Genomic DNA, 17,197 nt, shown 5'->3' with positions numbered 1-17,197 from the left:
TCTAATGTTAGTCCCACACAGGTGGATAATCCTGTTGAAAGGAGTGCAGCCTTACGGCGTACGTCACTCGACAGGATAGAATTTTAAATCCTGCTTCTCACATATAAAAGTCTCAATGACAAAGCTCCATATTATCCTAAGGACCTTATTATACCGTAACATCCTAACAGAGCACTTTGCTCCACACTGCAAGTTTACTGCTGATTCCCAGACTTTCCAGAAGTAGAATGGGCTGCAGATCCTTCAGTTTTCAGCTCCTCTGTTGTGGAATCAGTTCACAGTTTGGATTTAGGAGGTAGACATCACCTCTACTTTTAGGATTAGGCTTAAAACTTCCCACTTTGATGAAGCTTATAGTTAGGGCTACCCAACTGAGCTGTCCCTTAGTTATGCTGCAATGGATTTAGACTGCCGTGATGCATTGAGCACTCCCTTACTTCCCTCTCTCTTTCTTTCATACAGTTATATATCACGACTACATGTCACTGACTAAATGTCTTCCCTGAAATTTTGTGTTTTTGTTTGTGCTCTCCACAGGTGTCTCTGGCTATGGAGCTGCACACCTCTGATCTGCAGTTTCTGGCCTCATTGACCTCCAAAATGATCACTGTTCTCTCTGTATTATTTGACTGTTTTCCATCTGCTATGGTGTTATCCCTACTCCCACCCTTCCTGCTATCTCCCTCCCCCATCATCCCCAGTGTTGCTCCAACTGGTCGAAGCAGATGGACGCTTTCTCTGAGCCTGACTACAGTATCCAGCCCAAAAATCCAGTATCAAGTAAAAGAGAAGAGAGAAATGTCAATAAAAATAATGCTAACTAATACAAAGAGTATGCTCTTTTGTCAGGCTATGCCCACAGTAACAAATTTTTATTTTAAAATGGCATTATGAAAATGAAAGCATTCTCAGATCAGATCAGCATTTTATCAGCACTGCAGATGTTTTCTGGTTCAGCTGTAGGAAATACTACAGATGAAGAATAGCAATGGCCAGAAGTAAGACAAGCATCTTCTAGAATAAATAACAAGGCCAGCAATGCTTGTAATTCTTTCTGCTGAATTAACCACTGGCAATCAAAGCTGTGGTATGAAAGAGTGTGATGAAGTAGGGAAGGACACATAATGACTGATAAGATGCCATCAGAAAGTGTACGTAGGTGCCTGCGTCATTACTTTACAATGTTCGTCAATACTGAAAGACTGAAATTCTGAATTTCAGAAATTCTTTACTTTAGTGATCCTAAAATGCAAGAAGTAGCATGGATGCTAGGTCAATAAGAAACAAAAGTTATGTGTGTTATACTAAAAATACATTAGTGTAGACGTAGTGTTAGGAACATTTTCAGAAATTGTCCCACTCCAGGCCAAAACAAGTGTAGGTGTGAGTGTATTTGTTTGTATGTAACCCTGTGATAGACTGGTGACTTGTCCATGGTGTCCCCTACCTTCACCCTAAGTCAGCTGGGATAGACTCCAGCCTCCCTAATGAAGATTAAGTGATTCATAGATAATGGATGACCAACATCAATCTGTTCACTCCTATAAATACCCTAAGTACAGTGATGCAGTTACCTGATGACATAGAGTCTGGGACAAATTTAAAATTAGAGATAATAACAGAGGACATAAAATAGCTTAGTTCTGAAAAGGGATTTCCCTTAAGCCTGAAGGAGTCAGAATTGTCCTTATGTGACACCGTTAGCACTATACACATTTCACACACAGAGAAATGCTGTCCACCATGTATGCAAAAGGTTAGCATCAGAGTTGGAATTGGAGGCACTTTATCCTAAAAATCATGTTGTGCAAAGAGAAAGTTTGTCTCTCATGCATATAGTATTTCTAAAGCAATGTTCAGACAACAGGTCAAAAATGTTTCATGTTTACCCTATAGTCCTGTTCTTCCAGAAAGGGCTGGAAAATGTGACCACAGAAACGGGCATCAGTGCTAACTTGCTTAGTCCACTTAGTCTGTATAAGGTTGATTTATACTTCTGCATTAAATCTATGCTGTAGGCACTGTACAATCTGATGTACACCTCCTTGCTTCAGTCCCCATTGTTTGAAGTACACAAAGACAGTCAACATAATGGCAGAGAAACTCTCCTCTAACTTCAAGTATGGAGACTCAAGTCAACAGTGTAGGCCGCTAGTGTAAGCACGGCATTGATTCACCACAGAGTATGAAACAAACTTTAGTCTCTACTCCTATAAAATGCTGAAAATGCATGGAAGGATGGATCATTTCATGCTTAGACATGATGTTTTTCTTACCTCACTCAGTCTGCAGCATTCATCCATATACTCCTCTAGGCTTTCGTTGGTGGAACTTGGTCCAACAGGGTTTGACTCAAAGTCATTGCTTATTGTCTCATCACAGGATCTCACTGAGGATTGCATCCCAGGCCTCATATCCTCTGAGCAGGTCCATTGAGTTACAGCACTGGTCTCTTCAAGCTGTTCAGATTTCTCCTTATCTCCTTCAGGGCTGGTTTTAAAAGTTCTGCACTGGTTTACATTCTGACCTATGTATATTTCGGGTGTCACAGCTGAAGGACTGTCTGTGAACACATTGTCCTGAGTGTGTGCTGTTATCACACTGTTATCCATTGAATCATTTGCCTGCTTAGTCTCAGAGCTCTGTGAATTTTTGACTAGTTCACTGGGAAAAGTTGTAGAGTCAGAGTTGCAGGAGTCACATGAGGACTCTCGACTGTGGACCACAAAGCTCTGCTCAGAGCCAGTTGGGGTGGAAGGAGAGTTAGCTCCACTGGGCAGCTCCACTCCAGAGTCCTCTGACTCAAACTTGTAAAACCTTGGGAGCTGAGACTTTGAGAAAATGTCAGACAGGTCTTCTGAGGCAGACTCCATCTGAGGCTGTCCACACTGGTCATTTACGAGGAGATTCCCCTCAGAAGTCTTTGTGAGGTCCGAGATGTCCTGGTCAGAAACTGATGCTGTGGAGATGGCAGACACGGAGTCGTTGGCTTTCAGGAGCCTTTCGTGAAAGTGGCTGAAGAGCTTCATTTTTGTTAGGACAACGTCACTGTCCAGTACTGCATCTCTGCCTCCTTTCCCTGTTAGGCAGATAAAGATATTCACATTTATTCCAGGAGCCCTGTTCCAACAAGTCCTTCAATAATACGTTGTTAGAAAATGTCTCTCCCATTTTCTGAACTTTATTTATCAGCAGGACAATACTGTCTTCCAAAACTGGTGCAAATAACTGCAACAATTTTAAAAGTGCTTTTTGGTTGACTATGATTTAGACACACAAAAAGACTTAGTCAGGAAAAGGTAAATGTCTAGATAAAAATTAATGCTTGAATAAGATATTGGGGCAATCATTGTCATTGATTTTAAAAAAATTGTATGGGGAACCACTTAGGTTACAACTAAGCAAGAATAATGTTGACTGTCAGCACAAAATATCAGTTTTCTCCTGTCTCAGAAACTGATCTTTTGTGGACACAAATTTCCTCTCTCTGTGGGCTTTGTGGCTCTACGGAAATGTAATTTGAAATGGATGAGACTAACTTTATTGTACTGAAGGAAGTTTGTCTTGGGCTACTGTAAAAATGCTAGGTGCAGCTGCACATAGACAACAAATACATAACAAGCACAAAGCAACCACATGACACATCAGTCAACAAAAAGTGCTTCAAAGGGTAAGAATAACATATTGCACAGCACAGAATTACACATGGTCATATGAGCATATGGCACACAAATAATAAAGTAAATAAAACTCTGAATCAGATCATATCAGTAGGTGTAAATACTACACTAAATATTAAAATGTAATATAAAAACTAAAGATAAAAGATGAGAAGGTGAAGGACAAGTGTGACTTCCTCTTACTTCTCCTGTGGTCCAGAGTTACGTTACATTTCATATCACTAACTGTGTTTCGCCCAAGGTCCTGTGTTTGTTCTCTCTGCAGGTGTCTCTGGATCTGGAGCGACATGTCTCTGATCCACAGCTGCTGGCCTCCTGCTACCCTGCCATCCCCCACCCCCCTCATCCTCACTCTTACTCAACCAATAGAGGCAGATGGATGCCTTCCCTGAGCCTGGTTCTGTCTGGCGTTTTTGTCCCCTCCCTATACCAGGGTTTTTGTTGCTCCTTTTACACAGTCACTCAAAAGGAATCCAAAGGTAACTCTGGATTGTTGTGTTTTCTGTTCTCTGTCTATCACAAGGTCTGTACCTTACTATGCTAAGTGCCGTGATCTGTTGTGAGTCTGTGCTGTACAAACAAAAATGAATAGAACTGAATATCAACAATCACAAAATTATATAATTCATGGCTGATGTTCAGCTATAATTTAGGTACAACATGGAACACTTCAATATTGGTATTTTAAATATTCTGTCTCCAGTGCTCCATTTTTGTTTGATAGTTTTTTGTTTTTGTTTGGTTTTATTTAGTTATTATTGATTTTGTGTCCATGAACTTCAAAAACGACAACGACTGTATATGGTTATAACTGAATGCATGAGTGAAACACAAGAAGTGCCATTTCTATAATCCTGCATTCTTTAACTCAGAAACAACGAGGCTCATACAATTTGTCAGAGTCTCCTGCCTGACTGTCCAGCTTTGATCTGAAGCTCCACTTAAGACCATTACCAGGAGCAGTGATATGTGTCCTCTCCTCTTTCTCATTTGCTGCAATCTGATATGTCTTGCTGTCAATCAAATGACATTTTTTATCCCGTCCAACCCTTAATGCCAGGAGTAAGGACAAAAAAGCATTCCATTCTTCCTCATGGATGTGCAGCAGCTCTGATTAAGTGTAGGGGTTGTTTTATTTGTTTCGTTAAGTGCTTAAAGTGAGATTGCAGCTAAAAAACTATTGTGGAGTAATTATTTCTACAGTGCAAGATCACACCTCAACAATAGTGGAAGTTGAAGGACTCCTTGGAGGGGGATTTGGGAGATCTTGAAAAGCAAATATGAGATAAAAAGCTCTTTGAAGTGGTAAATTTGACACTTTTATCCTCTCAAAGGAAAGCTGCAGGTCTCCCTCCAGGGGCGGTTTATCTGGTGTTGAGACAATGTGAAACTACATGCCTTTAGCTTAATGATAGCATGCACAACAAAGCAAAAACAAAATTAGCAAAACAGTGTGCATGTGGACAGTCACTTTCCTCTATAAGGTTTAGAAGAGGTCTGAACTGAATGATTACTGTTTTTTAGAACAATAGGTTTTACAGTTAGAGCTGCTCAGGATCCCCTGAGCTGTCCCTTAGTTATACTGCTGTAGGTTTAGACTGCTAGGGGCTCTTATGATGAACTGGGTTCCTCTACTCTACTCTCCTTCTTCCACACAGTTACACACTACCAGTCAAAAGTTTGGACACACCTTCTCATTTAATGTTTTTTCTTTTTTTTCATGACTATTTACATTGTAGATTCTCACTGAAGGCATCCAAACTATGAATGATCACATATGTAACTATGCAGTAAACAAAAAGTGTGAAATGATTCAAAAAATGTTTTATATTTCAGATTCTTCAAAATAGTCACATTATTGCTTTGATTACTGCTTTGCAAGCTCTTGGCCTTCTCTCAGTGAGCTTCATGAGGCAGTAACCTGAAATGGTTTTCACTTCACAGGGGTGTCTTGTCAAGGTTCATTTGTGGAGTTTCTTGGCTTCTTAATGGGGTTGGGACCATCAGTTGTGTTGTACAGAAGTCAGGTTGGTACACAGTTGACAGTCCTATTTGACAACTGCTAGAATTTATACTATGGCAAGAACCAAACAGCAAAGTAAAGAGAAACGAAAGTCCATCATTACTTTAAGAACTGAAGGTCAGTCAGTCTGGAAAATTGGAAAAACGTTGACTGTATCCCCAAGTGATGTTCCAAAAACCATCAAGCGCTACGATGAAACTGGCTCACATGAGAACCACCCCAGGAAAAGGAAATCTCCCACCCTCCTCAATCCACTCTAACCCCAAACAGTCAAGGCAATTGTCTGCCTTCCCTGAGCCTGGTTCTGTCTGAGGTTTATTTCTTGGTACCTTCCCACTGTTGCTGACTGCTTACTCATAGCGAATCAAAAAGGAACTCTGGATTGTTGGGTTCTCTATTCAAAATTTGTAAGGTCTTACTAAGTGCTATAAGATGACATATGCTGTGAATTGGCATTATATAAATAAAAATGTTTTTTTTTTATTTACAAGTAATTGGAAGTAAGGTAAAGTTTATTTTGATTGAATTTCCCTCTGAAATGTGTTGTTTTGATTTCAAAGTCAGTCACTCTGCAAAGCTGCACCATGCCCAGGGTTCCTGGAAAACGGCCACTGTTTAGACACATCGTTAATAAACTGGAGTGGATCTGCCAAAACACTGATAGTACTGTGCTTAGTTTTGCCTTATCAGCTGCTAAAGGCTGTGAGCCTGGTCTATTTCCTTGTTAAACAAGATCTGTTTCCCCACATTGGTTCAGCGCAAAAACAAAGAGCTCAGCCATTTCCAAAACCAAAGGACCCTTTTCATGTTTTCACAAAGTGCTTATAGCCAGAATCTATCAATTAATTCAAACTCTTAAAATGACAAACAACCACAGTCATCAAATGCTGCATAACTCTCTTCCCAAGAATACAAAAATATTTTTAATATGACACAGTAACCTGACAATGTCATCTGTTGTGATTTTCTCATAATTACTGTTCATAAAACTGCACATGATCATTAAAGCTCAGGTCATGTTTCCACTTTAAACAGCAAACTGGACGATTCAGTTCATCTTAAACTGAAGTTCTTAGATTTTCCACAGAATTTAAAGTTCAGTTCAATTCATTTATACAGCCACAATTCACAACACTTGTCTTCTCATAGCACTTGACATGTGAAGGTGAAGACCTTAAAAGTTAAAAACATATTCATGTTTAATGTCTTGACATCCCAACTGGATCCCGCCAGGTTTCAGTCGACACAATGCATTTCTACTGTGACTTCAGCAACTCAGGCTTCCTGTTTTTCCCAGTGACTTCACTGGTCATACTGAGTGAAGCACTTATTGTGTTTATGTCTACGGTGGCATAAATGAGTGTTTACTGCAATTTCTCTGAAGCCACACAAAGTCAGAGTGTGATGTGCACTGATTTAGAGTCACTATCCTGCAAACAATAGTTATGGAGAACAAAATGCTTCCAGCTAACAGACACATACAAAAAACTAAATCTGAAAATTGTTAGTTTTGATATTTTAAGGAATAGAGAAAGCACAATATGCTTATGGCAGATAGATTGACTGATGATGTAGATATCAGTTATTATAATCATTTCTTATGTAGATGTTATGGAAATACCAAAGATGCATTTGAGGTCTTTTAGAAACATCTTCCTTCTTACATCAACTAGAAGGCAGCGACATGATCATATTTACAATACAATGTGTCCCACTTAGTACAAATTTTACTGAGAAAGGTACTGCATCAAAGTGTTCAACCAGGGCCCCAAAAGCAAAACAATTTTGAAAGAAAGTATTTTATTTGCAATATTTATGTAATTTGTGGGCTGCACAGTGGATTGGTGGTTTGCACCGTAATCTTGTTGCTAAAAGATCCCCAGAGGGGGTTTGGGACACCACTTATCAATTATCTATAATGCTGTGATTAGGTCTCTCCCCAGAACGTTTCACCATCATGAACATCTTGAGTCACTCCTGACATGGCAGATTTACATCCTTTGTTGTGTAAACTGATATGTCCCATCACCATGATTGCTGTCATTGTTGGTGAACCACCTGGTGTCACAACAATCCACACCTGGAGGCATGTGAGTCCCAGGTTACTAATGAGCCATTAGTCGTGGAACTATAAATTCTGTAACTGCCCATCAGTCAGTCAGAACTGAAGAAGCCTCTTGGATGAAGGTGAAACATCTTCAAGAACCTAGAAGAGAAGCTGGGATGATTTCCACTGAAGCTCCTTTGATTACCATGAGCTGGATGACTGACAATCTGCACAGACGGGTGAGCCCAGAGTTCACAAGTCTTTGCAGTACATACAGTAGGGTAGCTTCAAAAATGGCTAAAATAAGAGGTATAAAAAAATAACAGCAAAAAAAAATTCACTACCGATGTACCAAATGCATAAAATGAGTGAGAGGCAACAAAGGTTTAGTCAACTATTAAAGAGGAAATTTTGCTCAAACACTTTGTAGCAAATATCCTTGCTGGGACTGCAAACACTGAGGCAAGACAGAAACACATAGCATCCCTGTACAGCGTCTCCAGCAGCAGCTCCTAATAATTTAATAACTGTCTGAATCATAATGGCACCTAGTCAGTTGTATAGTGTCAGTCACAGGAAAGCTTCTGTGTTCACATCCAGCCTAGAGATAAAGGAATTTAAAGGGTTAAAGAGCAACAGTGACAACTTACAATACACTAACTACTATAAATAACAATAAATGAACAGCTTTATTCAGATATGTGTGGTATTTCCTAAGTAATCTAAACTATATTAATTCATCAACCTCTTTAGGTCAATGAATTATTCAGAATACTGTAAACGGTACTGCAATGGAATTTGAGAGCAGTGATTTCTAGTTTAATGCTAGCAGTGTCAGAAGTTTGACTTTTTTAGACAACACTGGGGAAAGGCAATAGGTTTGGTTTTCAAATGTACAGCCTTTACACTTAGGCTCTTCTTGTCTATTAGGACCAAATTCACTGTAATTTAAAGCATAGATTTATTTTTTGGGGGGGGAGAGAAATGAAAGAGAAAGGCAGAGCAAGCAACACAAGTGTGCAGCTGTGGTGTTTCTAAATTTTCTTGATTAGAAGCTTTGAAATGAAGTTGATGTGGTTTTTAGTGAGACAGCAGCTCAAAATGTATTACTACAAACCAGGAAAGTGAAACTGAAAAAACATCAAATGTGAATGTAAAAGCTGAAAAAAAAAAAAAATCAATTCTGGCAGGCAGTCTTACAACAGATTGTTTCTCTGGAAACCAAACAGAGACAGTGGTATTTGTCCTACTTACCATACCATTCTGATATCTATCAACAACATTCTCTTTTATTTTCTTATCGAGTTTTTCCACATGCATGTTCCTTTAATCCCCCAGCAGACAATGAGATCGACAGCAAGTTACCTTCCTTTACGTGTTAAAGTCATCTGGCCAGTTCAGCCGTGTAATCTGACTTGTTGCTATTGTGACACAATTCCCGTTCGTCCGTACGATCCTTTCCACACAGTGATCGCTGTCCTGAACAGGTGTCCTCATCCCTCCCAAACAACACAGACACACATTCTAGCCTGTACTTGTCTGCACAGGCTGACACAGCCTATTTCCAGCCTCTGTGGTTGACTTAACCCCACAACATGTAATTACAGACAGTCCACCTTCCCTGCCCCCACCTCGACTCATCTTAAAGCCTCCATACTCATTTCACATTTTACCTAGGATAGTATACTGCTAGCAATACTAGCATGGCCTAAAATGTGAATTGAATTTTTTGGATTGAAGTTTTTAAAGTAGGCTAAGAGGATTACCCTGCTGCTTCCAGTGTAGACAGCATAAGAACAAAACTCTAAGCTGTCTACAATGCTGGAGGGAACACAGCCTTTATCCAGGGGTCAACAGTAGGTGTTTCACGAATTAAAGTTCCTCACTTTAAAAAGCATATCTGTGTGTTAAAGTTACGTACACTACCGTTTAAAAGTTTGGGGCGTTTGGAGAGTGTTAGGGAGTACCACTGAATACAGGCGTGTGACTTGAGTTTACATTAGCTGCTACTGGCAGAACCCTCTTTATTCTCCTCCCAATCTGTCAGGACTCTTTTGAAGCAACTTCACTGAAGTATGATTACCTGTTTGAGACACTGCAGCTACAGAGTTTATGGTACATTTAAAAAAGCTCAAATCCTTCTGTTCTCTCAAGGAAATATGTTATTAGAGAGATAGGTAAGAAGACATGTTTGCTTAAGCAAGTGGGCAAAGAGAAGCACCACAGTGATGTGAACTGTATGAAGTCATACACTGTGATGGTGAAACTGTGCAGGGCCTAACTAAAGATCTTAACTACCACCCGGAAACTGGACCATATTACACCGGTCCTCAGACCACTACACTGGCTTCCTGTTAGTCAAAGGGTAGAATTCAAAAATCTTATTCTTGGTCTACAAAGCACTGTTTACATCCTGGACTCATTAGCTCTATATGAAGCATCCAGAGCCCTCAGGTCATCAGGGAAAGGTTTACCGTGTGTTCCCAGAACCAAAAATAGTGAAGCAGCATTCAGTTATTATGCTCCTCACCTGTGGAACAAACTTCCTGAACACCTGAGATCTGCTCAAACTGTCGGTTCTTTTCAATCAGGCCTGAAAACCACATTGTTGACTGCAGCTTTTTCTTAGATGCTCAATCTGTTCTCATGTCTTTAAATGCACTTTTACGATCTTAATGTCTACTTTTATGTTATATTTCTATGATTTTAATGTATGTCTACCTTCAAATCCTTTTTCTGAATGTATTTTTTTGCCATTGTAAAGCACCTCCAATTGCCTCGTGTATGAATTGTGCTGTACAAATAAACTTGCCTTGCCTAGGAACTCAACTTTATGTTAAACCTGTTGAAGTTGTGTAAAATCAGGGACTACACTGTAACAGATCTCAAATTGTATTGCAAAGTAAAGGATTTCATTAAAAGGTGTTCATGCAGTCCTCCTCGTGGCTGCCTTGGCAAGACAAATATGATTTACACTACATGTGTTCCACATAATGCATGATGACTTCATGCAAAAGGAACTCACCATCATAAATGTAGGAAGTATATATTGTGATACTCAGGCCAAGGGCAGGTTGACATGTAAGTATGATCAAATGCTCTTTAACTGAACCTTTTCTTTTTCCAGGAAGAACTTCTCCTGAAATCACTCTTAATCTCATAACATTAAAATAGGGCGTATTCCTCACGCTTTTAGTCTGCGTAAAGATGAAGTCTTCACGTTCTGCAGCAGGTATGAGTCATTTGGCTGCTTCTAAATACAGAAAACCGTCTGAGATTTGGGGAGGCTTTCTGCGGCAGCATGCATGAGCCCTCAGGCTAAACTGTTGGCTCAGGTGGCCTCTCAAAATACTGAGCACAGGAGGTCATAAACAGGCTGTGATGAGCCAGCTATTTTTACAGCCCAGGTGGGTTGTGGGTAAGTCAGTGCCCTGTTAGAAAACAGTGGTCATCGGTGGATGCACAGCAAAGAGGTTTGAGAGGTTATTTCTTTTGTGAGGACTAAGTATGACAAAACTTTCAGCCAACTAAAATTATGTCTGTGGTCAATCAAGGTAAAATCCTCTTTGGCTGCTTAATAATGAGGTTAAAACTCATTAGCATCAATCTACAACTCTAAAACCTTGGTAAACTATGAATGAGCTGCAGGATCTGGTCAGTTAGTAGATTTCTAGCAGTTAAACATTCTCAGATTATTTCATGAATAATATGAATAAAAAACGATCAAAAAGAAATATAAAAAACATTAAGAAAGGAAATGCATATTATCTGAATGGGAAAGTGGTCATAACTCTTATTCAAAAGATACAACAGAGAATTAAATAATTGCTCCACCAAGGAACGCTGTGGAGTTATGTGACGATCAGCGTTGGTTTGTCCATCTGTTAGCAACATTACTCAAGAATGGACTAACGGATTTGGACGAAGTTTTCAGGAGAGGTCAGAAATGACACAAGGAGCAAGTGATTATATTTTGGCAGCGATGCAGCTTATAGTCTGGGTCCACGGATTTGCTAAACATTTCCATGTCACTGCAAGATAGCAGCACAGCGTCACTGTAACTATGACAAGTAATTGCGATCTTACTACCACCTTTCCAAAGTGGTAAAAGCTTGTCTCATAGAATAAAATGATCTGTGTAATGTTACCATCTGATAAATTTTCAAACTCATGTACCTGGTACTCAAACCAGCCCTTCTGGATCATCATATCACTAATCATGTGAATGAGTACTATCAGAGCTCTATCAGTGAGGTTTGTCTGAATGCTGCTGTGAGGAACATTAAGGAAAAGTGACTTAAGTCTGCCTGATTAGAATGTTGTCACTTTAATGGAATGATGAAGCCAGCATGTCTGAAAAGGGCTCAGTTCTCTATTCTGGACTCATCTCTCTACACATTTCCTAGCTGGGATTCCTGCTCTGTTTTCCACTTGTCTCTTGACTGTGGCGTCATCAACCCAATGGATAAGGAAAGAATGTGTAGGATATGCAGAAGCTCTGTAACTCAAGCCAGACACTTCCCACACCTAAACAGTAACTGTCTCATTAGCAAATTAATGATGTTCATTTTGTGGTTGTAGTTTTAAGTTAAAATCCTTTTAACAAATTCAAGAATGAGTTTTCATATTCTTTCCCACAAGTATTTACTAAATGCAGCTCAAGCTACTACAGTCTACATCAACCTCTTAAACCTTGTCAATCACAGAGTAAAACATACTCTTTGTTGTATGCGGCGCCTGCAGCATATGGACTTCTTCACTCATCTCAGCGCCTCAAATTCCTGATCTCTGACTGCTGTCTCAAAGCCCCTATCTACACTGTAATCGTGTCTATTACAGAATTCCAGAAACTTGCTTCTGCGTTGCATATTTCAGACACTAGCAGCAACAACAAGCTGATATATCATCCCTCCCACAACAAAACAGCTCCAGGATTTGCTGCTTAGCAGGTGTGGAGGCTGATAATGTAAATAAGCTAACACTGATATCTGAGCGAGGCTTGAACATGGAATGCAGAGCAACCTGACACCAGGATTAGAACAGGAAGAGGGACGAGAAGGAGAACACTCAGTTTATTACTGCAGAGTTCTACATTGCTCTCAGTTTTGTCCAAGAGCGTCATGTAGAGACCTGTGCAGATGGACAGCTGAACAGTATACTGATCACTAACTAATGCATAGAGCCGAAAACTTGGTCTGTCTTTAAACAAAAAGAAAACAGAAGTAATGGTAACTTCAAAGAAAAATGTCATCCCAACCTGTAACATAGAATTAGACAAAGAAATACTGAAGCAGGTCATAATTTCAAATACCTCGGTTCATGGATAACATCAGATGGAAGATGTGAAACAGACATCAAAAGTAGAGTAGCAATGGCAGGAACAGCATTTACAAAAATGAAAAATATACTAACAAATAAGAAAATAGCAATTCACATCCGCATGAGGACTCTCAGCTGTTACATCCTACCAGTTCTGATGTACGGATGTGAATCTTGGAACATAAATAATAAAATGTCAAACAAAATCACTGCAGTAGAAATGCGGCTTTACAGACACATGCTACGCATCTCTTACACGGACAGAATAACCGATGAAGATGTTTTAAAAACAATTATACACTAGTGAACAAAATTAGGAAATGGCAAGCAACATTTTTGGACACGTCTTAAGGAAGGAGACCCTGGAATATATCGTCACAACTGGAAAAATTAACAGGAAGAGAGAACAAGGCAGACAGAGAATGAAAATGAAAGATGGACTGACATCATGGCTACACATGGAACGGGCAACAGTCACAATTCAGAGAGAAAAAGATCAGAGGAGAGAAATGATCGCCTACGCTGAATGGAAATAGAGTCACTTGTGTTTTCAGGAGTTGGTGGAGACCAAACCAGAGCTAAAGGAGACTGAATATTGGACTTGAATGGACATGAAAACTATGAAAGAGTTTAGGGTTACCTAGAAATGCTTGTATTTTTTGAAAGAAAAGCATCTCTTTCAATGAAGATAGCATTAAATCAATCAGAAATACAGTCTAGACATTATTAATGTGGTAAATGACTATTCTAGCTGGAAACAGATGATTTTGAATGGAATATCTCCATAGGGGTACAGAGGAACATTTCCAGCAACCATCACTCCTGTGTTCTAATGCTACATTGTGTTAGCTAATGGTGTTGAAAGTCTAACTGATGATTAGAAAACCCTTGTGCTATTATGTTAGCACATGAATAAAAATGTGAGTTTTCATGGAAAACATGAAAGTGTCTGGGTGACTCCAAACCTTTGAAAAGTAGTGTACATCGGTGCTTTTAGATGAACAATATCTCCATTTACAACATGCTGACTTGCATATTTTTTCTTCTTATAGCTATTTGTTTTAGTTTTCGAACTATAAACTTGCTGTTTGGCTCTGTTCTAACAGAAGCATGCTGCTAATTTCAGGTTAAAAATTTTGATGCTCTGACTGTACACCTCTTGTCTGGCTAAAAACAGCAGTTGGCAATTTGGACATGAGGGAGTGTTTTAGAGTGACGGCATAAAAAATAGATTTACATTTGTCTACTGAACATCACTTCACATGAATGCTTCTGATGCCTCAAGTTTTAAAAATATGGTTCTGGTGGCTTCTGAATGCTTCCTGCCCTTTAGAAAGGAATACTATTTCACAGACAGAGAAGTCAGTTAAACTCAGCATACTCATATGATGGAGCTGCTCATCTCACCTGACCAATAAACATTTGCTTTCCATCAACACACACACACAGACTTTAACACTCCCCAAACTCTTTCAAATCGTCAAGTCACCCACATGTCAGCATGAAGCACCACACAGACAACCCCAGAGCCTAACCATCTCTCATTTAGTGAGACAAATGCCCCACAGGAGTCAAGCAAATGACTGATTAGAGATCAAACAGGAAATCCAACACACCCGTAACTATGAAATCCCTGCTGTGAGACAGAAATGACATGTTGATGAAGAAGATTAAACTAACATCATAGAAAGATGACTTTACCTTTCCTCCATGCAGTCAGGATGGAGAATGACTTCTGCCAGCTGATAACCAGTCCACCCTTTCTCCTCTTCACACTCATGTTGCGGTCGCTGGATGTCCTTAATGCTCAGGGAAATTTAAATGTCAAGTTAAATTAAAGAAGAGGAACAGCTTCCTCTGAGCTTTTCTTTGTGCTTTTAACGAGGTTTATTCTTCAAAGCTCAGCTGCTGAACAGTCGTTTGCGGTAGGGGGATTCCATGTAGTAGTTGTCCTCAAGCAGGGTCATAAGGCCCGTGTCTTCTTGCCTGCTGGATGGCTGGGATGCCTGTGGGCTAGTGTATTAGAGCGTATGTGAATGCAGCCACCTCCTTCAGCTGAGAGGAGTGAAGGGGCTGGAATCTAGCAGCAGAATTCAGAGTCATGAGAGCAGGAGGAGGAGGAGGACTGGCAGACAGCCAAAGGGAAGGAAGAAGAAAGGAGGAGGGAAAACCTCAGTAGGACTGAGATTTACATTTACCCTGAAGGTGAACAGGGAGCTACAAGAGTTAGAAGAAAAGAAGAGCACAAATGGTTGAAGAGGGGGAAGGCTGATGGTGTAAGAGATTAAAGTCCCCACCCACTTCAGTCACACCTTCATACTTAAAATAGTTGTAGTAAATGATAAATAAGAGTCATCCTAAAGCTGTACTTTGGTCAAACTTACGTTACTGTTGCTGTTAAATCTGTCAAAACAACCACATAATCGACAGTACTTTTGTTGAAAGGCTTGTAATTACCCAACTTTTTAAACATTTAGATCTGAAGCAATTTTGTAATTAAAGATTAACAGCCACCAGCATTCCCTTTCAAGTTATATTGGACTATTTTTGAACTACAAACTACTTTTTGTCAATAATACTGAATGAAAATTAGATCCACTTGTATCCAAGCTTTCTGTTGTAGATAATGGGTGGATGTATGGTTGAGGTCTTCAGTGGATGGAGTTTCGTCAGTTTGCTGTTTCAAACGCAAAGGAAGAACTTTCACGTTCAGCAGTCCTCATTTAGGCAGGTGTTAAAATGTCATCATATAAAATGGCATCCAATTCCAGCAACCATCAATGTCCACACCACACTTTGTATCGGTGTATGTTACAGATGTAGATACACTGATGAACATTCATGTTCTGTCAAAACGGTTCCAACTGAGACCTGGACTCTACAGTACAAAGCTTCCAGTAGTGGTCGTTGGTAACTGACATGACATCAGTAGTGTATCATTTAAGTCCTGGAAAATGTACACTACAGGCCAAAAGTTTGGAAGCAAGATTAAATTTGTACAAAACAAGATCACCGTATGATTGTTATCCTTTGCAACAAAATAAGCATGATTACTATATAAAGAGTCACTCATCAGAAGAAATTTTTACTCTCATTATCAAGTATTTGTATCTGCACTCTTGTCTCTTTACTCAACTGTTTCTTTCTAGCCATTTCTGTGGTAGTTATAGAGATATATGGACACAGCTTAGATTTACTGGGATTTTTGTCTGCAAACTCTCAAAAGCCAAAGGGCTAATGTGAATAATGTGGTTTGTTTTTTAGTTTTGCTCGGAAGCTGTGACACTTTTAAATTTTCTCAACTCTAAAACTGAGTCCTTTTCTTTTGTTCACATTTATTCAGCAATTGTCTTGTAACTTCAATGTACATCTAAAAATAAACTGAGGAAAGTGGTGCATATCAATGGAAGCAAAGTCTGATCATGCAGTAAATATATCCCAAAATGCACAGAATTCATACCTTTTTTTTAAAAAAAAAAGAAAGACACTGAACAGAAACTTGAAATTGCCTCCAAACTTTTGGCCAGACTTGTCATTAGACATCCTCAAACAAAATGTTTACCAGTTTATGGTCTGTCTGTCTTGACCACTGTGGTACTCCACAAGCTTTGTCAATTTAGAAACACTCCAACACAGTCATCTGGCTATAAAGATCTGACTCATTTTTATATTGACTTTTTCATTTAAGGTGCAATATGTGAGATTTTGCACCATGTGGTCATACATGGTATAACACCGAGCAGGTCGGGTCAGTCAAATATCTAGGTGTGCACATCGATAATGACTTCAACTGACACATGTAAGTGGCATGTATCCGTGCTCGTATCCACCAGCGCCTGCATTTTCTCCATCGACTAAGAGTGTTTGGTGTCCGCAAAAGCATTATGACTTTTTTACAGAGCAACAGCTGAGTCTGTGTTACGGTATGGCGTTAACATGGCATGTCAAGACAACTTGCTGAAGTCCAAACCGAGCATCAGAATGAGGAAGAAAGGGGATTTAAGTGACTTTAACTGCAGCATGATTGTTGGTTTCAGACGGACTGGTCTGAGTATTTCAGAAACTGCTGATCTACTGGGATTTTCACACACACAGCCATCTCTGGGGTTTACAGAGAATGGTCTGAAA

The 17,197-nt window shown here is 39.6% G+C and overlaps 1 protein-coding gene across 3 annotated transcripts in view; it reads right to left on the bottom strand.

The window, feature by feature from the left end:
• si:ch211-250c4.3 (uncharacterized protein LOC100535981 homolog) overlaps window positions 1-15,217 on the bottom strand; it is a 33,765-nt gene extending 18,548 nt beyond the window's left edge. The window contains exons 1-2 of one of the 3 annotated variants that reach the window (XM_022204431.2): window positions 14,771-15,217; window positions 2,277-3,079 (exon numbers count right to left, since the gene is read on the bottom strand). In XM_022204431.2, coding sequence (XP_022060123.1) covers window positions 2,277-3,079; window positions 14,771-14,849 — 882 coding nt within the window. In that variant the 5' untranslated portion in view covers window positions 14,850-15,217. Of the gene's footprint in view, window positions 1-2,276; window positions 3,080-9,004; window positions 9,211-14,770 lie in introns of those variants that run through there. The other 2 variants (XM_022204430.2, XM_051960270.1) reach the window with 2 other exon arrangements.
• Between the last annotated feature and the right edge of the window lie 1,980 nt (window positions 15,218-17,197).

The sequence above is a fragment of the Acanthochromis polyacanthus genome, chromosome 15 (genome assembly GCF_021347895.1).
Source record: "Acanthochromis polyacanthus isolate Apoly-LR-REF ecotype Palm Island chromosome 15, KAUST_Apoly_ChrSc, whole genome shotgun sequence".
In the NCBI taxonomy this organism is placed as follows: Eukaryota; Metazoa; Chordata; class Actinopteri; family Pomacentridae; genus Acanthochromis; species Acanthochromis polyacanthus.
Note: the sequence above shows the minus strand (reverse complement) of the source record. Positions and strands in the feature narration are given on the sequence as shown.